The sequence below is a fragment of the Siniperca chuatsi genome, linkage group LG16 (assembly GCF_020085105.1).
Source record: "Siniperca chuatsi isolate FFG_IHB_CAS linkage group LG16, ASM2008510v1, whole genome shotgun sequence".
NCBI classification, from domain to species: Eukaryota; Metazoa; Chordata; class Actinopteri; order Centrarchiformes; family Sinipercidae; genus Siniperca; species Siniperca chuatsi.
The window spans coordinates 522,501-545,001 of record NC_058057.1 but is presented as its reverse complement, the minus strand read 5'-3'; the positions used below and the strand labels follow the sequence as shown (position 1 = coordinate 545,001).

Here is a 22,501-nt window from a genome sequence, read left to right as displayed (position 1 = left end):
GCTGTCATTCCTATTATTATTAATATTAATGTTACCGCTACCATTACATTATTACTATGTTAAAAATTCTAGGTGGTATTTGCATTTTGCTTTCCTCCCCCAAACCCCCCTCTCTAAACCTCTCTCTCATTCTCTCTCTCTTCATCTCTCTCTCTCTAAACCTCTCTCTCTCTCTCTCTCTCTCTCTCTCAAAACCTAACACAGTCACCACTTGCACAGTTGCCACTGTCACCAAACGCTTGCTCATGGTGGGATTTGTTGGGTCTCTGTAAATAATATTATAAAGAGTTCGGTCTAGACCTGCTCTATAGGAAAAGTGCAATTAGATAACTTCTGTTATGAATTTGCACTATATAAATACATTTAAATTGAATTACTGACAATAAAATGATACACAGACCATGTTTTGTTTGGCCTGAGGGAACCTCGATAGGTGACTGTGTGTCTCTGTTTGTGTTCTGTGTGTTTTCTAGGAAACAACAGTCAAACGACCTTGTATGAGGGCACAGATCCAGGCCTCCAGCCAATCAGGGTGCGGACTGGATTCAACTACAATTTGACCAGTTCTGTGGACTGGACTGACCAAACACTGCTGTGACTCAGGTGTGTGTGTGTGTGTGTGTGTGTGTGTGTGTGTGTGTGTGTGTGTGTGTGTGTGTGTGTGTGTGTGTGTGGAGAGAGGCCAGAGAGTGGGCAAAATGTCTAACATAAGGGGTGTGTGTGTGTCACATTCCCTTTGTTTTTGTTCTAAACTATATGATGATGACTGATCTTGTTTGAATGGGTCGAGGTAAAGTAATGTTGCATGCCATAGCCCCGGCTCTCTCTCCACGTGTCCTGTCTCTTTACACTGTCAACTATCAAATAGGGCAAAAATGCCACACACAAAAAGATCCTGGACAAAAACCGAATGACGGAGCACTTCCTCCCAAAGTGTTTGATCCACTTGCTTTGTCATTTTGACTTATTGTAAGCTTCTCAATTCATTGTGTCAATAAAGGACATTATACAGACCAGCTCTGTATGTAGGGTCCATATTTTGCCCATATTTTAGATGCTACCAGTTTAAATTTCCATGTTGTCAGTCATCACTGAATTTAGGGATCAGCTGAGTTGTATTGGAAAACTAATAATAATTGCATTTAATACATGAAACAAACATATTTCCCTCATGTTTTCCACATGGTTTTCCATCGTTTGAGCTTTGACTGGAGCTTTGACTCATCTCGTTCTGTCCTCTTCTGCAATGGTTTAATGGTACCATTAACTCCACCAACTGTTTATCTCCATGAACCAACCTAATATCCATAGGTTGCAATATACAGAACAGTAATGGATGGAAATGCAGTTTCATTTGCAATTTGTTTTGCTAATTTTCTGGAAATTCGGTTACCATTTCCTTGTGCGCTTGCACTAGTCAAACAGAAATTGGGTCTCCAGGTCTACTTTGTGGCTATGAAAGAGTTATTACTCCTTTATAATAGGATGGTGAAGGATGCAAGAACATGTCATTTCTCTGCACTTACTTCTACCCATCAGCACAACCCCAGATTCCTATTTAAGACTGTGGATCAGTTAGTTAACCCAGCCTCTCCTTGTGTCCCCGCTAATTGTGATGCTGATTGTGAAAAGTTTCTTTTGCACTTTGCTGGAAAGGTGGAGTTAATAAGATCTGATATCACCCCCAACTCTGGATTTTTAGATGTGGATCACCCGCTCAGGGATTCTTTGAGCAATTCTTCTGCTATTACTCTGCCTGAACTCACAGGCATCATGCCTCTGATGAGAGTGTCCTCCAGCCCTCTGGACAAAATCTACTAAAAACTAGGTTTTTATTGGAAGATATGGATTGTATTGCGTCCCTTTTACAAATAATAACAGCTCGCTGTCTACTGGCTGTGTCCCAGATTACTTTAAAACTGCTTGTGTCCAGCCAGTCCTAAAAAAACCTGGGCTTGATCCCACCCTCCCGGATAACTATCACCCAATCTCCAAATTGCCTTTTATTTCGAAGATTCAAAGAAAAACTTGTATCTAAGCAGCTTCTTGCTGCTGTGGTTAACAATAATACCTTTGAAAAGTTCCAATCTAGCTTTCATCAACACCACAGCACTGAGACAGCCCTTCTCAAAGTCACCAATGACCTTTTAATGAATGCAGACGCAGGCCTGTGTTCAATTCTTGTGCTGTTGGACTTAAGTGCTGCCTTTGACTCTATTGATTGATTGATCATGGCAATCTTTTAGATAGACCGAGGCACTGGGTGGGCATATCTGGCACTGCACTAGACTGGTTCTCATCTTATCTGTCCAATAGAAAATTCTGTGTCAGCATTAATAACTTCATGTCATCCTTTTCCCATATCAAGTACGGTGTGCCTCAAGGTTCAATTCTGGGTCCAATACTGTTCTCATTATTTCATGCTTCCCTTGGGTAATGTAATCCGTCAGACATGGTATTTCTTTTCATTGTTATGCAAATGTATAACACAGTTGTACCTCCCTATCGAGCCCAAAAAAATTGGATGTCGATAAATTTTCTTCAGCTCAACTCAAATAAAACTGAAATCCTTGTTATTGGGCCCCAAAACATCACTAAACAAATACTGCCATCTACTGGTAACCTGTCACAACATATCAAGCCTGTTGCAAGAAATCTTGGTGTCCTGTTTGATAGCAATTTATGTTTTGAGCAACATATCACTAAGCTTGTCCAATCATGTTTTTATCACCCCAGAAACATTGCAAAAATCTGATCTATTTTAAATCTTAGTGATGCAGAAACTGTTGTACATGCTTTTATCTCCTCATACCTTGATTATTGTAACAGCCTGTTCACTTGTCTTAATCAAAAAACTTTGAAACGACTGCAGACTGTACAGAACTCAGCTGCTCGGCTGTTATCCAGGACCAAGAGGTATGATCACATAACACCTGTTTTAGACTCTTTACATTGGCTCCCTGTTTGTTTTAGGATTGATTTTAAGATCTTATTGATTACTTTTAAGGCTCTTCATTGCCTGGCTCCAGGCTATATTTTAGACCTTATAATCCCTTATGAACCTTCACGTAGCTTGAGATCTTCGGGCAGGGGTCTTCTGGCTCTTCCTGAGTCCAACGGGGACAGAGCTTTTGCCATCAAGGCCCAGAGGCTCTGGAACAACTTGCCCGAAGAAATTAGGTTGTCTGAGTCAGTGTCTTCTTTTAAGTCTCTTCTCAGAACACATTTTTATTGGAAAGCTGATTTATTTGATTGCTTTTGTGTATTTTCTGTATTTTATTTCTTTTATATTTTATCATTCACTGTGGTATTTTATTTCTCTTGTTGTGAAGCACTTTGTACTCTATAAATAAAGTTTTATTATTATTATTGTATAATTGGGTATCATCCGCATAACAATGAAAGTTTATGGAGTTCTTGCTAATAATATTGCCTACAGGAAGCAAATATAAGGTGAATAGAATCGGTCCAAGCACAGAACCTTGTGGAACTCCGTAACTTTGGCGTGCACGGAGTCACCATTAACATGTACAGACTGAGAACGATCTGATAGATAGGATTGAAAACAGCTTAGTGCAGTTCCTTTAATCCCAATTAAATGCCCCAGTCTCTGTTATAGGATGTGATGGTCAATGGTGTCCGAATGCAGCACTAAGATCTAACAAGACAAGTACAGAGACAAGTCCGTTGTCTGATGCAATTAGAAGGTCATTTGTAATTTTCACCAGTGCTGTCTCTGTGCTATGATGCACTCTAAATCCTGACTGAAAATCCTCAAATACACTATTGTTATTTAGAAAGTCCCTCAACTGATTGGCGACTGCTTTCTCAAGGATCTTAGAGAGAAAGGGAAGGTTAGATATAGGTTTATAGTTGGCTAAAACCCCTGGATCAAGAGTGGGCTTTTTAAGAAGAGGTTTAATTACAGCTACTTTAAAGGACAGTGGTACATAGCCTGTTAATAAAGACAGATTGATCATATCCAGTAAAGAAGTGCTAATTAAGGGTAAAATGTCTTTAAGCAGGCTAGTTGGAATGGGGTCTGTTGTATCCGTATTGTGTTTAGATTAGACTATAGTGGTTGTTGGCTGAAGTTATTGATTGTTAATCAGTGCTAAGGTTAAATAAAGGCTATTGTATCTTTTAAAAAGCAGTTGCCTGTGGTTATTGTGTTTACACGTTGTGAAAATAGCTGGTTGCGACAGTCAGTGCTCAGATTCACCCTTCACTGTCCACCCTCATTAATGTAAGATACTTTAAATATCAGCATTTTTAGGTGGACAGTCACCTTTGAGATTGTTTTTCATGTTTGGTTATTGGTCCCTGATCCCAGGGTGTTGCCCCGTAATTATTAATCTGTATTAATAATTGTATTATTATTCATAAATATCTTTGACATTTCTGCTAATAACCAAACCTGCCCTACCTGAATCCCAACATTGCCCATTCCTCTCCAGGACCCCACCCAGAGATTCTAAGAAAGCCGGATAGTCAGAACTGTTGATTGGTGCATAGGCACAAACCACAGTCAGCGATTCGTAGTTGCATAGAGGCTCCCGCTCAAGCTCTGGTTCCTTTCCCGCAAGAGAGGTTATGTTCCATGTCCCCAAAACCAGTCTGCGATGCCAGGGGTCAGCACACCTAAGTCCTCGCCTTTGCCTGCCGCACGGCTGCCAATACACCCGACCCCAGTGCCTATCCCTGCAGGTGGTGGGCCCACATGGTGGCGGCTCCATGTAGTTGTTTTGGGCTGTACCCAGCCACCATATGCTCGCCGGCGAACTCCCCTTCCAGGTCTTGCTCCAGGAGGGGGCCCCGGTTTCCCTGTTCCGGTGCTGCAGCTCTGTCTTGGCCTCTGGATTCATGTGGGGTCTATGAACACAGCTCACAGGGATGCAAAAACCCCTCCACCACAATGAGTGGTGGCTATTCTCAGGTGGGAACATACATATTAGCACCTCATAAAGTTGTTATGGTGAATGTGCTAGCAAACAGTTGCTTATTTACACATCCAGCAGACACAGAACAACATTATCATTCATCTGGAGTTGTGTTTGTGTCCACCTGCAGGTGCGTGTCCGGGGAGTGGCCTGGTGTTATCCTAAACTATGATTGGCTATCTGCCTGGTCAGATGCGGGGCCTTAGTTAAAACCAACTGTTTGACGAGTATTTTTGAATGTGCATTGTTATCTCTGGCAAGCGTAAGTATGCCGTGCGTGTGTGTATCTGTACGCAGCTAATCTTGCATATTACTGGAGCCATCAGCTTAATATTTTTTGTGCTGTATGCTCAAGGACCTCTCGTGGTTGATTCACAATTTTTGAAAAAGCTATTTTATTGACTGCTCTGTTTTATACCGCCATTGACTGCTGACTTCTCACACCTCTTAACCGTCTGGTAGGTAAGTACGTTAGTCACGTCAGTTAAGTTATGTATGTACATAAGATAAGTTACGTTACGTATGTGATTTAAGTTAAATATGTTAAGGAAGTTAACTTACGTACATAAGTCAAAATAAGTCAACACTGACTTTTGGTTTCACACGGGACACAAACAGCCGTCTCCTGGGTGAAAGTCCTGTATTTGTTGACCCGTCCATCCACCCTGACCTCGTCCCTACGCGGACTTTGTCGCTCTTTATACTATGTCACCTAACATTTTTTTCTCTGAAATTTGAGACTAAATGGCGTGAAATGACACGTGAAAAGCAAAAAAGGCGTTGCGATAACACCCAAAATGACTTAAGACATTGGTGTGTTATTCATATGTCATTTGGTGATACCAGGCCTGGCGGAGATCTGCACTCTACTGCGTACATTCTTCCAGTTTTCTTTTGTATGCAGCCTGATTTTGGAGGTACAATTTCTTTTTGAGGACTTAAAGAATAAAGTATGGAAGCTTTATATTACATTTGTATGGCATCACTCTGTTGTGTTGTGATTGGTAGGTTTAAAGCTATTCCCACCTGTGTTTGCACGCACATACTTGCAACTCCTGCAAAAGTCAGTGCCGACTTGGTCAGCCCAGTCAAAAACACAGTCTGAACACGCCACTGCCCAACTGATTAATGTAAGTCCAGTATTCACTCTGCATTAAGCTCTGGATTGGTCTTCACCAACTCCTGGTTCTTTAGCTGCTAAATGCTCCACTGTATTCACCAGCTAGTCACTGTGTCTGTCTGCTGTTTGTTTCGGAGCAGGTAGTGCATAGTAGATTTTTGAGAGATTGATCAGAGCAGAGTTTGCAGGCCGTAAAACAATGAGCTGAACAAGGCTAAAAAGCACTGTAGAGCTGAGGGGGACTGCAGAGTTGGTGATAATTCTCTGTGGGTTCATCACTACTAGTGACACCTTTCACATTGCACATAGTTATTTGATCCATTGGTAATGTGAAAATATTGAATAGTGCAGCTTTAATTTTAAATGGGTCTCAGACTGTAGATGAGTCATGTTGATTTAACTAAGATGAATCATTTCATGATGAAACATTAAATACCATCATCTTGTTTGACAATAAAAGCTTCAGACAAGTCTCTGCTGACAGTCTGCTGTGTGCTCTGAACAGGTTAATGAATCAGAGCAGTGATAAAGCTCAGGCTGAGCTCAGGCTTGCAGACAAGTTAGTTTTCTATTAACTCCTTATCAGCTCATGCGTAGGTGAGCAGCTTGGTAAGTTCCACTGCTGTCTGGCTGAAGGACACAGGAAGCAGAGTTACACCTGAAATGTCCTCTGTGACTTCAGTCAGAGACACTGAGTGCAGCCCAGTGTGGTTGCAGTTTCACAATCACAAGTCACACTTGTGTTTTTATCATTACCTCCCTTCACTTGAAAATCCATCAGTCTGTGTGTGTTAAAAGAGCTGACACTGTGAAACTGCCAGTGCTAATATGATACCAGTACTGATCCCACAATGATAAAATCTAACCCTCAGTATCACCCTTATTTTACTGGTGTAAACTAGCTGATTTTGTAATGCTTTATGTGATTAATAGGTACTTTAGAACGAAATCCAGATCTGTTCTTGGCAATCTTTGGTTTTTGCGACATAGCTGAGCTTTTTTATACAGCCACCAACAAGCGGCATAGTTGCAGTGACAACAAATTTTGCTCTTCATAGAAATGCTCAGATTTGCCATGTTTTAAAAATGGTAAATGAGATTGATTTGTATTGTTCAAATGGAACAGCTATGCTCACTCAATTCTAAAATAGAAAAGCGCTTTGGATATGTTAGGGCCTTTATTTAATTCTTTAATTTTCAAATGCCAAATGTCATCATATTCACATCACGATTATAGCTTATCAGAATTTTCATGGGAAAATTTCTGAAAGTGCTGATACCAAAATATCCTCACATCAGTAATATTTTGTTATTTCGACAAATATATGGTGACATGTAATCTTTCAAAATCACACATATAAATGTGTTGACACACAGACCAGAGAACAGACTTACCTGACAACTACCTGACCCAGTCAGACTGAATAGAATTTGGACCTGACCAACTCAAGTCCCAGGACGGGTTAGGCTTACTGCTGAAATATCTCCACAACTATTGGATGGATTGCTCATCTGCATGTCAGCAAATGCTACGCATCAGCATGTTAAAACTGTTACTGCGAGTGTGTTAAAATCACCGCTGCTATCTTTACATTTATATTTATTTACAGGAACCTTAGAAACAGCTGTAAAACCTGATATATATTTTGACTGCTTTGCTCCTATCGACCTTCTTCAACTAACTTCAACGATTAATTCATCTAAGCCATCAACCTGTCGCTTAGACCCCATTGCAACTAGGCTGCTTAAAGACATTTTACCCTTAGTTAGCGCTTCTTCACTGGATATGTACCACAGTTCTTTAAAGTAGCTGTAATTAAACCTCTTCTTAAAAAACCCACTCTTGATCCAGGGGTTCCAGCCAACTATAGATCTATATCTAACCTTCCCTTTCTCTCTAAGATCCTTGAGAAAGCCTCACCAATCAGTTGTGTGACTTGGTAAGTTGGTTTAAATCCTATCTATCAGATCAATATCAGTTTGTACATGTAAGGGGTGAGTCCTCCGTGCACGCCAAAGTTAGCAATGGAGTTCCACAAGGTTCTTGGACCGATTCTATTCACCTCATATATGCTTCCTCTAGGCATTATTATTAGGAAGAACTCCATAAACTTTCATTGTTATGCGGATGATACCCAATTATATCTATTGATCAAGCCAGATGATACCAGTTAGCTAAACTTCAAGCATGCCTTAAGGACCTAAAAACCTCGATGACTTGAAGTTTTATGGTGTTAAACTCTGATAAAACTGATGTTATTGTACTTGGCCCCAAAGACCTTCGAGTCACATTATCTAAAGATATAGCTACTCTAGATGGCATTGCCCTGGCCTTCAGCAGCACTGTAAGGAACCTCTGAGTTATCTTTGATCAGGATTTATCCTTTAACTCCCGCATGAAACAAACTTCAAGGACTGCCTTCTTTCATCTATGCAACATTGCAAAAATCAGGCACATCCTGTCTCAAAATGATGCCAAAAAACTAGTCCATGCATTAGTTACTTCTAGGTTGGATTATTGTAATTCCTTATTATCAGGCTGCCCGAATAAGTCCCTTAATACTCTCCAGTTGATCCAGAATGCTGTGACACATGTACTGACAAGAACTAGGAAAAGAGATCATATTTCTCCAATATTAGCTTCTCTGCACTGGCTCCCTGTAAAATCCAGAATATAATTTAAAATCCTTCTCCTCACCTACAAAGTTCTTAATGGTCTGGCACCATCGTATCTTAAAGAGCTCATAATATTGTATTACCTGACTAGAACACTGTGCTCCCAGGATGCAGGATTACTTGTTGTTCCTAGAGTCTCCAAAAGTAGATTGGGAGCCAGAGCCTTCAATTATCAAGCTCCTCTCCTGTGGAATCAGGTCCCAATTTGCGGTTGTGAGGCAGACACCATCTCCACATTTAAGAGTAGGCTAAAGACTTCTTCTGATAAAGCTTATAGTTAGGTGAGCCCTGAACCATCCCTTAGTTATGCTGCTATAGGCCTAGACTGCCGGGAGACTTCCCATGATGCACCTCTTTCCTCTCTCCTCTCCCTCTCCATCTGTATGCATTTTTATCCCATTACTGCATGTTACTAACTCGACATCTTCTCTCTCCCGTAGTGTTGTGCTTTCTCGTTTCTCTCCTCTCTTCTTCTGTCTCTTTCAGCAGGTATTTCTGTCTCTGGAGCTGCAGAGTCTGGATCTGTGGTTGTGGGCCACCTGCTGCCCCTGTGTTCCTGCTCGACAACTGCTACTAGTTGTTGTTATTGGTTCTGTTCCTAATACTGTCATTATTTTTCCTATAGCTGTCATTCCTATTACTATTAATTGATTATATTAATGTTACCACTACCATTACATTATTACTATTTTAAAATTCTAGGTGGTATTTGCATTGTGCTTCCCACCCCTCCTGCCCCAAAACCTCTCTCTCTCTCTTTCTCACTCAAAACCTAACACGGACACCCATTGAGTCTGGTTCTGTCCAAGGTTTCTGCCTCTTAAAGGAAGTTTTTCCTTGCCACTGTCGCCAAATGCTTGCTCATGGTGGGATTTGTTGGGTCTTTGTAAATAATATTATAAAGAGTACGGTCTAGACCTGCTCTGTAGGAAAAATGCAATGAGAGAACTTCTGTTATGAATTGGCGCTATATAAATAAAATTGAATTGAATTTATTTCAGCATAACTGCTATGGATCAAAAACACACGTTGGACTTCAATTTTAATGCATCCCACAATTTAGCTTGGCTGTAAACTCTTAATGCCAATACTCACCAGGTCGAAACAGAAATTCCAGTGCGTGAATGTGAAAAGTTAGCGTGTGTAAATTTCACACAGGAACAATGCAAACCATGTCTAAGACGAAACTTCTTTGTGGTCGCCTGTGGTGATGACTCAGATAATTCACAAAATAAGATGTGGACTGGGTAGTTTCAGAAACAATGCCAAACGACATATGATATTGGAATAGTAGAACAACATCACGCCACGGAGCCCATATGTCCAAACCAACAATAAATTCCATTTCTTTGCAGCCTGTGCATACAGCTGATTATCAGTTATAAATATACAGCCACCTTCCTCAGTGTAGCCTCACTAGAATTAACCGGAAAAAAGGACAAATGAGACAATTAAACAAAAATGACCGACAATAAATAAAAAGAGCTATGGACACTGCAGCGGGTGCAACAAGCATCAGTAATCCACTACAGATGGCGGCCCTACACTGCAGTAGGAGAGTGGCGTTAGGTTCCAGGCAGCAGGGCAGTGAGGGCAGAGGAAGGTGACTAGGCCTATTTACACTTCAGCTGCTACTGTAATGCTCAGGACTGAAGATGACCCATCAGTCCTGCAGGTCATTAACAGGCTCTGACAGGCTGTTACCATGGCGCCCGTTGCCATGGCCAAGTGCCTTCAGGGGAAGTTTGGCCAATAAGCTGAACAATGGTGTTATTTCTAGTGGTTCCTCCTAGTTTCTCTGACCAAAGGACATGCGTAGTCTGTCTGTCTGTTCAGTTGTAGGAGCTTGAAGTCATTGTATGCTGTTTATATACAGCTTTTGTGTGTGTGTGTGGGTGTGTGTGGGTGTGTGTAGAGGGCTTTACAGCTTGGTGCTACTAAGACGAAAAGCAATGAGGTGTTCATGCCCTTTGTGTTTCCTCCTGTTCATTCCAGAGACGCTCTTTTCACTAAAGGATCATGGGAAGTGTCCCCCCTGTTGTGTCCTAGTTTGGCATGTATATTTCACCCCTCTAATGTGCTGACCTTTGAGCTGTAGTTTCAGCCTGATCAAACATGAAATTTGATCTCCTTACAGTGATAGTTTTGTAATTATATAATGTACTGTAAATCAAACGGTTATTATCCAATGTCAAATTTCTTTTAGACATGTTCCCCTTTCTCCTTCTCTCTGTCTGTCTCTGTCTCTCACACACACACACAGATCATAGCCCCAGGCCCAGAGAGCCAGCCCTCCCTCAGCTGTAGTTAGAGGACCGTCGTGTTCTCGCAGGTCACCTGATGACCTGTCTCAGCTGTGTCCTCTCTCCCTGACAGGCTGGTGGGGGTCAGGAAGTCCAAACTGAACCAAACTACTCATCTCAGACCCTTCACTTACTTGACTTCCTTATTCAGTCTGACACTGTGTTCATGTTAGCCAGTTTCTTAGGAGGGGAGTCATTTTGTTTTGTTATGCTCTAACCAATCAGTGGTGAGTAACAAAAGCTCCGATACCGGTTACTAAGACTAGGACCAGTTCAAGTTTTTCGTGACATTCGAAGAAATATAATGTTTTCTGCTTTGACACATGAATCTGCGCCATTGATCAGTTGTAAATAACAGTGACAGTCCTGACCTTTGAGGGGATGAAGTCAACCAAAAAGTCCAGAATGCAGCATGGTCTGCAATTGATTAAAAGTCACAAAATGAACAGTTTTTGGTTTGAGACCAAGACTGCAATTAGTGACTACATGAGCAAGCTTCCAGCAGGACAGGTTAATGAATTTTGCTGTGCTGGGTCCAGGTCTGACCAGGCACTAAGTAACATCAGACTGAAAGAGCTGTGTCTGTCATGATCACAACATGAGGTCTGTTGTGGTATTCATGACTGCAGAAGTATACACACGGGTCGGTTGAGCCAATAAGATTAATCCAGCCCTCAAGCAGCACAACTATTATAGGGGTCATAATAATTAGAAATGCAAGACTGCTAGACACAGAGGAAAGTGTCCATTGGCTTAGAGTATTAGAGGTCTAGATATATGTATTTTATGAAGGCTCAGTGTGTACTGGTGGGTGTTTGTTTTAGTGATTATACTGACCAGTGGCCCTACAGAGGCGAGGCTCCTGCAGGTTAGATTAGCAGTGAAAGCTGCCGCAGCCCAGTCTGGAAAATCTGTGTCATAATAATGAGCGAGGAACTGGAGCAGAGTCACGAGGCCTGTTCTGCAGAGAGCAAAGTCCTCACTCAGAGAACACACACGCACACACACAAGAACACACTGTCAGGTCCAAATCTGCCACCGTGCAGTCGGCTGTCCTGCTGGACAAACAAAGAGGCTTTCAGAGACAGCAGAGTGTCAGCTTCCATGTGGCATAATGTCAGAAACACAACAAATGGTGTAGCTTGATATTTTCCAACTCTCAGCATTATTCAGCTGTCCATGAGGAGCATGTGGTTTATTCCTAATAGACCTCAGCAGTGCTTCCTCAATCGTGTATCACTGTTAGCATGTTATTGTCCCAAACGTACAACATACAAACACATCTGTATGGACGACACAGTGTGTTGTTGTGATTATTTAGCACTGCTATGGCAGAGGGGACAAAACTTTTTAGAGTGAAAAATGGGTTGAGGGGGGGTCCAGGGACATGTGCTACGGTGAGTGCCCTGCGAGTGAGGGCTCTGTTACTGAGGTCTGAGAGGTGGGGGGGTTGGGAGACCAGTGGGGTGGCTGTGGCTGGTCGTTGCTGTTGTTTTAGTAGGTACAGCCACAGCCACGAGTCTGTGTCATTGCAGCTAATATGGAGATCACTAGTGAAGGCTGGTTGTGAGTCGCATCACGCTCATCCTCATCAGGCCGGTATGGAGGCATCGGTATTCATCAGTACTGAGGTTGTAGTCTGCAGTGGTTTTGAACTGGACTGCATCAGACTGAGAGGTGTTTCTAATGTTCTGCTAAACATGGGGGGGGGGGGGATATTAGAAACACATAACCCCTCTCTGACAGTGTCAGTCAAAGTGGAACATTATTATCTTTGTAAAGGTAGGATTTATGGCAGAGCTGATGAATTGGATTGCATTAGATTTTACAGGTGTACCTAATAAAGTGGTCGCTGAGCGTAATTTGTGCAATCCAATCTACATGCCTGGCTGCCCAACATGGATGTGGAACGTAATGGCCTCATGTCTCTGTTTTCATACATTTAGGTTCCTGAAATAAATAACAGGCTAACAGTAAAGCGCCCGTCAACGTGCGCGTTTATTCGCGGATAACAATTTCCAATAATTTGCGTCTAATAAACGCAACGCTGTCTATTCCTGCTGTGGCCGTCCATGCGTGGGGGCGCATGTTCATACCTGTCATGGGACGCAGCCTCGGCCCGGTCCTTTTAACAAAGCATCCCGCTGCCCTTTGACCTTTTTCAAAACGTTGCAACGCTGAATAATGTTTCTGTTTCTTTGTTGTCACAGGCTAAATATTCTCTGAAATGTATTGATATTGTATTTTTGCACGTAGGCGGGCGCATTCATGTATGCGCATGCATGTGTACAGTACTCCCCTGAAAAACAGGGCTCCCCTGAAATCCACAGTGTAGTTCTAACACTGGTAACTATGAACAGAAAGCAGCTCAGGCTTCAGTCTGCGCTGGGATGGTTTTCACATACAGGGAATTTGTCTGAAGTGTTCTGCTGCATAACTATACACACAGTAAGGAAATAAAAGATAAAAAGCAAGTCAAAAAAATTCTAACAAATACACAATAGAACTGTTTTTAAAAATGAAAGAGCTGCACAGTTAGTGCAGGACTGTGCACAGTATTGACAGTGTGAAGAGTTCCCACCCAGTAATCAGCTGGAATTCAATCATGGATGAACTGACTTGGGTGTGTTTATTTTTTTCTCCCAGACAATCGTGCATAGGCAGTATAAATGTCATCATGTTATTTGTCAGCTGTAATCTGAAGTGTGGTGTTACCAGTCTTCAGTCCCCCCCCCCCATGTGCCCTCATTTTCTTTCCCTGTGCTCACCGTCCTGTCTCGGCCCTCTTGGCCCCAGCTGCGAGCTCTGTTTTTCACTGTGGAGATTCTGCTTCTTATTCAGCTGGGAGGAAAGACAACTGTTAGAGAAAACTGTGGCGTCTGTGGCTTAAAGACAAACTCACTCCTGTACGCTGGAGAGGCGTTCCCACCCTGCTGCTGATCACCTGAACCCACCCGCTGAGACAACCGCTGTTCTGCTGGCTGGTTCAGCCACATTCGGGTTCTGATTTAATGACTATGATACATGTTGGTACAAGTACAGTATCACAAGGACCCGTGTTTATCAAACATGTCAGAGTACAACATCAGTCCGAACTAGCAGAAATCCTCGCACTGATGTAGAGAATATTTGTTCCTATTTTTTGGCCTGGGAGTAAAAGCATTTGACCAACTTTCTGAGCCAAAGGACTCGTATCCCGTCCAATGTTTAGAAGAGGTCCAGAGGTGTCCTGTGTGACTGTGGGAGGAGAGCAGTTATGGGAACGCTCCATAACAGAGAGCTTATCAGAGAGTTACCAAAAGATAATGTTTTGTCAAAAATGGAATAATTGTTGTAACTGACCTTGTGAAGGATGCAGTCGCTCCATCAGGGAAAATGTAGCTTTTGTGTCTGTCACAACCATATTCTGCTGCAAGAAACCAGACTTTGATCACTGGATTTTGGGCTGGGAGGTCAGCTACACAAGAGATGCTGTTTGGTTCTGGGGTCAGAGTACGACAAGGGAGGCAGCTGAGCTTCCAATCATCTACTTTTCTCTGAGGAAGTAAGGCTGGGATTAGCGGTGGAGGCTTGGTTCAGTAAAGATCCCCTCCAGACATGTTTGAAGACATAGAAAATACTCTGCTTTGATTAATAACAGCCTTCTAGTGTCAAACTGCACATGCATCATCCTGCATGGCGAAGTAACAGCCGCTTCATTAAAGCTGTGTGCTGATGATGGGACAGCGGCTACTCTTATATTTACAGGCACTTCTCTGTTTACACCAGCCACAGTTTATTCTGATCATGCATGCCTATACGGAACGTGTTTCCCTCCACCAGGTTTATTTCCACGTTCTAATTTCTCCTTTCAAAAAATGAAAACACCAGAATTTTTGAAAATGTTTTTACACTTGGATGGAAAGTCGGTGTGTTGATAGAGAAGAGATTGTTCAAGGCATAGCTTCATTTTCTACAGCAGTTCAAGTGTCTAGATTAGACAAATATAACTCAGTCGGCCCTCTGCTCCAGATGTGGCACATGATGTGTGTTGGCATCATTGTCCCAAACTACATAGCTTTTGGCAAAATGTGTAAAATATATATATAAAAATCCATGGAATTTCTTTATTTCCCAGTGGACCCTGGAATTTACCCACCAAATGAATCCTTAGTCACGAGTTTACAGAAACTATTCATTTTTGACAAAAACTGTTTAACACTCAAATGGAAATCACAAGACTGTGGACCAGTTGGAATGCAGATTGCAGAAATCGATAAATCCATACCATCAGAGAAAATGACATTGGTTAGAAAGTGTATAACCTTTTATAACATAAGGTAACATTTCATTGATTTTATTAAAGACATTCCTCTGAAACAGACAGACTGTTCCTCTGCGTAAATCTAATCTTAGCATGGAATTATTCTTTATGACGCTATAAGATGAACGGTCACATCCTGCATGAACCAACCGTTCCACTCCACCCCCCCAGACAATAGACCACACAGCATGTGTGCACAGAGGAAACACAGGGATGTTGACAATAACATAACTGACTCCTTATGTGGAAAGCAGTGAGTGAGAAAGAGAGAGAGAGAGGTTTTGGGGCAGGAGGGGTGGGAAGCACAATGCAAATACCACCTACAATTTTAAAATAGTAATAATGTAATGGTAGTGGTAACATTAATATAATCAATTAATAGTAATAGGAATGACAGCTATAGGAAAAATAATGACAGTATTAGCTGAGCTGACCGATGAACACCAGGAACTGGCACTGTCCCAGTTCCTCCTGAACAGCTGTCGCGCCAAAGAAGTAGTGCGAATGAGAACTGGCTCCAGATGTTGCGTGGGCCATCCAGAGTGACGCAACACTGGCCTGGAAGAGATGCTGCTGTCGAACTGATTTAAACGGAATTCTTTAATGCTGTGAGCTGAACAAACTAAATTCCAGGGTGCTGGGACGGAGACGATGTCTCCAAACCCGGCCACCTCGCAGATCCTTTGGAGTCCTATTCAAAGACTGTGTGCATTCAAAACGCCAATGTTGGCTGCTGTAAAATCACTTCACTGCAGCAGACAGACAACGATAACCGACCCCCGGCTCAGCGAAACAAGGCACATAGCACCAGCACTCCGGCCCGACTGAGGAAAACAGCGCGACACAAGCGAGAGGAACCGGAACGGGAACCGGAACAGGAACGGGAACCTGGCCGTGATTACAGGTGACAAAGAAAGCCTGGGCTTACCGTCGGCTATAGGAAAAATAATGACAGTATTAGGAACAGGGCCAATAACAACAACTAGTAGCAGTTGTCGAGCAGGAACACGGGGGCAACAGGTGGCCCACAACCACAGATCCAGACTCTGCAGCTCTGGAGGCAGAAATACCTGCTGAAAGAGACAGAAGGAGAGAGGAGAGAAACGAGAAAGCACAGAACTACGGGAGAGAGAAGATGTAGCGTTAGTAACATGCAGTAATGGGATAAAAATGCATACAGATGGAGAGGAGAGAGGAAAGAGGTGCATCATGGGAAGTCTCCCGGCAGTCTAGGCCTATAGCAGCATAACTAAGGGATGGTTCAGGACTCACCTGAGCCAGACCTAATTATAAGCTTTATCAAAGAGAAAAGTCTTAAGCCTACTCTTCAATGTGAAGATGGTGTCTACCTCCCAAACCCAAACTGGGACCTGGTTCCACAGGAGAGGAGCTTGATGACTGAAGGCTCTGGCCTAAACCGTTCTTATACAGATATTTCTTCACGTGTTCATGACAGGTATGAGCAGCACAAAGGCTAAAACGTCTTTCACACTACATGGATTTAAATACAATTTTTGATTCTCCCAATTTCTGAAATTGTTGGTCAAATAAATGAGCTTCTGTATTTACTGTGAGGTTCACTTTGTAATCAACAATGTGAACCTTCTCAACCAGACCACATTAAACAAACTGTAGATTTTATCACACCCTTAAATACGTCATGAGGAGGGCACTAAACCTTTACCTGCTCCATTAGCAACACAGCGAAAAGAAGCTTGCCCACTGATGTCTGATGTCTAAAGGAAAGCTGTAAAAACTGCCGTGTGCTTATCTGGCAGGAGTGTAAAGAGCTGGAAGGATGAGGAGGAAGTCCACACCAAGTCCAGCCATGCCATAACCTCAGTGACAGGCTGTGAGGAACTTGTAGACTACTACACTTTAAAGGACCGTTCCAGTGTGTTTGCCCACTTCAACTGATAGATCGCTTATACTGCCCTCCAGTCAGCCTCTGATGGCCGCTCGTCATCGGTGGCTGACTGGATTTCATTTCTCTGTGGTATGTAAATTCACTCGCAGACACAGTCACCGGACAATCTGGTCAACTGTTACTGTTGTCAGCATTGCTTTAATGTTGAGTAGTGCAGAGCTAACTGTTCATACCAACCTTCACTTAGCACAATTATGAAAACAAAAGCAAATGTAGATGGATTGCACATCAAGTTTCAAGTCGATTTCATATACATTGTGTTAACTGAAAGGTTGTGTATGAGATTCTGAACATTAATATAGCAGCAAACAACTATTTGCTATGTAAAGATCCAGTGGAGTGATGACATCACACCCCCTCTGCCTCTGATGTCATCGCAGCTTCTCTGTGCATGTTAGTGCACGAGTCCCTCTTGTGAAACTGTTGGTCTGTGGAGAGCGGTGTCTTTTCTCAACTTACACGGTGACTTAAGGATTTACTTCCACCAAACCAGAGTTGGTGATTGTTGGAACAGTGGAAAGACTAACAGTTTTGATCAGTTTTATTTTGTTTCTGTCCAGATTAAATGAAGTGTGTTTAACAATGATCTGCGAGGTAAAAATCAGTTTTTCTCAATGGAGTCTGGTGCGCTGTAGCGCCCATTTGTTTTGGTCTGAGATGCTGCTGCTCTAGAGACATTTAGTGGCAGAGAATGTCGCAAAGCAGTTACAGTCACAAGCCAAAAGGTTTGAAAGCACTGCAGCACGTTTTGGAAAGTGGACAGCAGTGGCATGTAGGTGTGGCCCGAGTCTCAGCTGGGATGTGTCACATGCTGCTCACTTAACTCCTGAATTTCAGCTTTGTACTACGTCAGAAAAAAAAAAAAAAACTCAGAGGAACTCACACATTCAATATAAATACATGTTTTATTGGATTTAACTGCAATCTTTCATTACAAAATAAACCATGAACAAAGTAATTACTGTAGCAACAGCAACAGCTGCTGGAGAATACATTCAACAGTTGCTTTTCATGTAGCAATCCGAACCTACATCGTAGGCTTCCATCTGCTCTGTTACAGAAAAATATCAAGGCACAACATCTGGGAAACATGGAATGTATTTATAGGCACTTCATGGGGGGAGAAGTGGTCAATAACAACCTCATCATCACCATAACTCAAAGTGCTAGTAGGTCTGCGCGTGATACTGTGGGACAGGCTCCAGAGTAAAACTCTGACTGACGAAGGAGAAGCAGACAGGACTGCTCCAGAGCTGCAGCAGGGCCTGAACACAACGCGCAGCTTTTCCATCTGCAAATGTGGCCTTGTGTGAGGGGCAGGTGGGAGATGTAAACAGGGTTCCAAAACACTGTTAATGCAATCCAATTCAGTAGATCAATATTAATATTTCTGCAGACGCTGCGTCGAGGACTGTTCTCCAGTGACAGGGTCTAAACCCACTGACTGTTCTATGTATCGCCGTCTGAAGAACACAAAAATATTCTCCCCAAACATTTTAGTGCAATTTCAGAACATGGTTCAACGGCCTGAAATTCATTTAAGTACAAATAAATATAGGTCTTTACATTAATTCACATGATTCCACGTTTCCGAGCCGCGAGCTGCTCCCTGGGGGGGCACTAGAACCCTGTTAGACCAGCACCACCTGCCCCCCGAGGGCAGGAACCGCTGATGCCACTAGCTTCGTTTTCAATGACTGTTTGAACTTGTTATGGCAGCTGCAGAACCTCACCCCCCCACTGAAAAGACAAAGTTTGCATGGATGTCCCAGCATGCACTGGGGCACTGACTTTGACACTTGCAGTGTGTTTGTGCCTTCTGACTGCAACGGAGCACCTGAACCTGCAGTCCAGCGTGGGGGAGGAGCAAAATAAATAAACGCTAAACATCTGTCTTTTAAATTAAGATTCACTTTCAAAATCAATCAAAAAATATATATATGGCATTGCAGTATAATATATTAAGTGTGAAAAACAAAACAAACAGCTCTTCACAATCTTGCGATTAATACGGTGGATCATAATTTAACATAAAATAAAATATATTCTATTGTTTAATTAACCAGATAAATACAAAATAAAAATGCTTAAGATCAGCAATAAATACATTGATAAATAAGCAGTGACCGCCAAAGCCCTTACTCTGAAGGCTCCGGGAAATAATCGAGACAACATTAATATTAAACATGGTGGAATCAACGGGAGCGTTACACTCATCTGAAAGTTGACGCGTGGGCGTCGGACAGGTGCGAGCAGCCTGAGAAGGCTCAGCGTCTGATGTTTAATGATCAAAACTCTGCAGCAGAGCTCGAATCTAAAGACGAGCTGACCGATGAACACCAGGAACTGGCACTGTCCCAGTTCCTCCTGAACAGCTGTCGCGCCAAAGAAGTAGTGCGAATGAGAACTGGCTCCAGATGTTGCGTGGGCCATCCAGAGTGACGCAACACTGGCCTGGAAGAGATGCTGCTGTCGAACTGATTTAAACGGAATTCTTTAATGCTGTGAGCTGAACAAACTAAATTCCAGGGTGCTGGGACGGAGACGATGTCTCCAAACCCGGCCACCTCGCAGATCCTTTGGAGTCCTATTCAAAGACTGTGTGCATTCAAAACGCCAATGTTGGCTGCTGTAAAATCACTTCACTGCAGCAGACAGACAACGATAACCGACCCCCGGCTCAGCGAAACAAGGCACATAGCACCAGCACTCCGGCCCGACTGAGGAAAACAGCGCGACACAAGCGAGAGGAACCGGAACGGGAACCTGGCCGTGATTACAGGTGACAAAGAAAGCCTGGGCTTACCGTCGGCTTCACATGAATAATCTCCAAGGCACTTTGAGAATCGTACTGTCCACTGATGATCCTTTAAACGTTAACCCAGAGCTGTCCCCAGCCTCTGGGGGGGGGGCTGTCCGAAGACGCACAACACTGAGAACAGCACACACACACGGACAGACATGCAGACACACGCAGACGCACGCACACACTCCTAATGCCCATCATAAGTCATATTAAACTACTTTATAATGTGATCTCTGAGCTACTTTTCACATTCACTCAGTCACTCCACTGTTCGTGAATATGATGCTGGTTTACCAACTGTTCATCATAGTGAAGAAACTTGATCTGTACATTTCGGGGGGGGGGGGGCTCCTTAAAAGACAATCAACAAAAGAGAGAAGGCATCCGGTGTTCTGAGGTGACTCACTGGCTACAACAATGCACAGAGCGGTCTACTTCTCCTGTAAACAGGGCTGGGGGGGGCAGACACCTTAATCATCAGAGATCGAGAGCCTGCTGAAGATGGGGAGGCGGCGGGAGGCATCCAGGAGGGGGGACTCAGAGTCGCTCTGACTGCCCAGGCTGCTCTGGTAGCCCTCCTGATCAGACAGGGAGTCTGGGAGGCTGGGGGGGCTTGGGGGGCTCTCTGATGTGGGCTGGAAAATGCAGGGGGAGGTGGGGGAAGGTGGGGCCAGACCCTGAGGCTCAGACACAGGTGGGGGCCCCAAGCTGGGGCCAAACGGGCTGGCAAGCTCCTGGCTGGAGTAGGTGAAGGGGTGGCTCTGCCACTCCGTCGAGCCTTCAGTGGAGAACACGGGTGGAGGTGTGACGGAGGTGGGGCTGTCCCGCAGGCCGCCGGAGCTGGGGAAGCCGGCGAAGCTGAAGCTATGCTGCAGCCGAGGGCGCTCCACCTTGTTGAAGGCAGAGAGGGGAGGGGGCCCGCGGCGCTCCTCTGCATTGTGGATGAAGTGGCAGCGGGGGCCGTACGGGCAGAAACCGATGGTGTGGAAGGTGCGGCACAGCTCAGTCTTGTACTTCGGGTGACGGCTCAGGCTGCGCAGCTCATGCATGCCGTGGGCAAACTGGCACTTATCGCCGTACTTGCAGGTGCCGTTCTCCTCAAAAGGCCGGCACAGCTCCGTCTTATAGCGGCTCGAGTTGACCGGGCTGCTTCCGCCCGCGCATGCCTGACCGCCGGGCCGCAGCCGGTCCCCCAGCTCGGAGTAGGAGCGCTCACGGAAACGGTTCTCCTTGTTGTTGCTGCCGCTGCTACCCAGCAACATCGAGGGATCCGTTTTAAGACTGTTGACAAACTGGTTCTGGCTGAACTTTGCGCCGGGGAGAGTGACTGAGTGACGGCGTTGGAACAGGTCTCCTGCAGAGAGGGCCCCCACCACCTTCCTGTCCAGCAGGGACCCAGTGGGGGCGCAGGAGGAGACGTTGGCACTGGAGCATGGGACAGGCGTCAGCTGAGGTCCACCGAGACTGTGGTTATTGCTGAAGTTCAACATTTTATTGTTCTGTAATCAGAAAAACATGTAAATTAGAAAACTCTTTGGACTGGAACTGGTTCCAGATTAATAAACACACAAAACAAACAAGTGCTTCTGAACACGATCGTTAAACCGGCAACTTCAACGGGGCGTGACAGAGAACATGTACGCTGTGTTTCACCTTTGAGCCCAAGTGATTTATTATTTATGACAAATGGCTGTTAATGGCAGTGTAAAGCTGCTCACACTACACAGCTGTTATGCTTTCTTTCCACAAAAACCAGAACTGATGAGCTGAATCTGAAATAGGAAGTCTAGAAGATACCCCAAGCCTGCTCAGAAGAATCACCTCATGTACTAATCACCTTGTATACACACCAGTGGCTATCAGTGTTTGAAAGCAGCGCAGTACCTCTGACCCCACAGTTGAGAAACACAGTGCAGGTCTCTGTGTGTGTTGCATAAATGCCATTACTTGAACAGTACACTGATTAAATAACTGGCCAGTCCTGTGCACAGATCGGTTCTACAGCTCTGCCTGCCCGGCCCAGTCCCATGCAGCTCTCCCGGCTCGATACCTGGCTGGCCCGCAGCGCCGCTGTCCTCCGCTGTGATTTGACGTCCACGCAGACTGTTAAGGCCAAGACTAAAATAGAAAATAAGCCGTTTAGTAAATGCGTGTGGCTTTGCAACGTACTGATCGAGCAGGTGGACATAAAATGAACAGTTGCAGCGCTAACTGCTCATCAGCCTGCCAGACTCCGGAGGACATGCGGCCAGCTCCGATTCAGAAGGCTGACCGCGCTGCGCTGCTGCGGTGCGGTGCGGTGCGGCATACAGACCACTCCGCTAACAGGTCACAGTCAGCGGCTAACGTCACGTGCAGTGATTACAGTTTAGGGCGACTTCCAGACACCGATCCCGACAGCAGCCGCAGACCGGTACCGGAGCTGC

The 22,501-nt window shown here is 44.1% G+C and overlaps 2 protein-coding genes across 10 annotated transcripts in view; one reads left to right on the top strand and one right to left on the bottom strand.

Moving 5' to 3' along the window:
• The window catches only part of rad51b (RAD51 paralog B), a 131,839-nt gene that overhangs the window by 89,070 nt on the left and 20,268 nt on the right, over positions 1–22,501 (top strand). For 6 of the 7 annotated variants that reach the window (XM_044168743.1, XM_044168740.1, XM_044168741.1 and 3 more), the window contains one exon: positions 474–1,016. In XM_044168743.1, coding sequence (XP_044024678.1) covers positions 474–598 — 125 coding nt within the window. In that variant the 3' untranslated portion in view covers positions 599–1,016. Of the gene's footprint in view, positions 1–473; positions 1,017–22,501 lie in introns of those variants that run through there. The other variant, XR_006374863.1, reaches the window with a different exon arrangement.
• zfp36l1b (zinc finger protein 36, C3H type-like 1b) overlaps positions 18,156–22,501 on the bottom strand; it is a 4,844-nt gene continuing 498 nt past the window's right edge. Inside the window, exons 2-3 of one of the 3 annotated variants that reach the window (XM_044168745.1) lie at positions 22,034–22,193; positions 18,156–21,574 (exon numbers count right to left, since the gene is read on the bottom strand). In XM_044168745.1, coding sequence (XP_044024680.1) covers positions 20,546–21,565 — 1,020 coding nt within the window. In that variant the 5' untranslated portion in view covers positions 21,566–21,574; positions 22,034–22,193 and the 3' untranslated portion in view covers positions 18,156–20,545. The remainder of the gene's footprint in view (positions 21,575–22,033; positions 22,194–22,501) is intronic. The other 2 variants (XM_044168746.1, XM_044168744.1) reach the window with 2 other exon arrangements.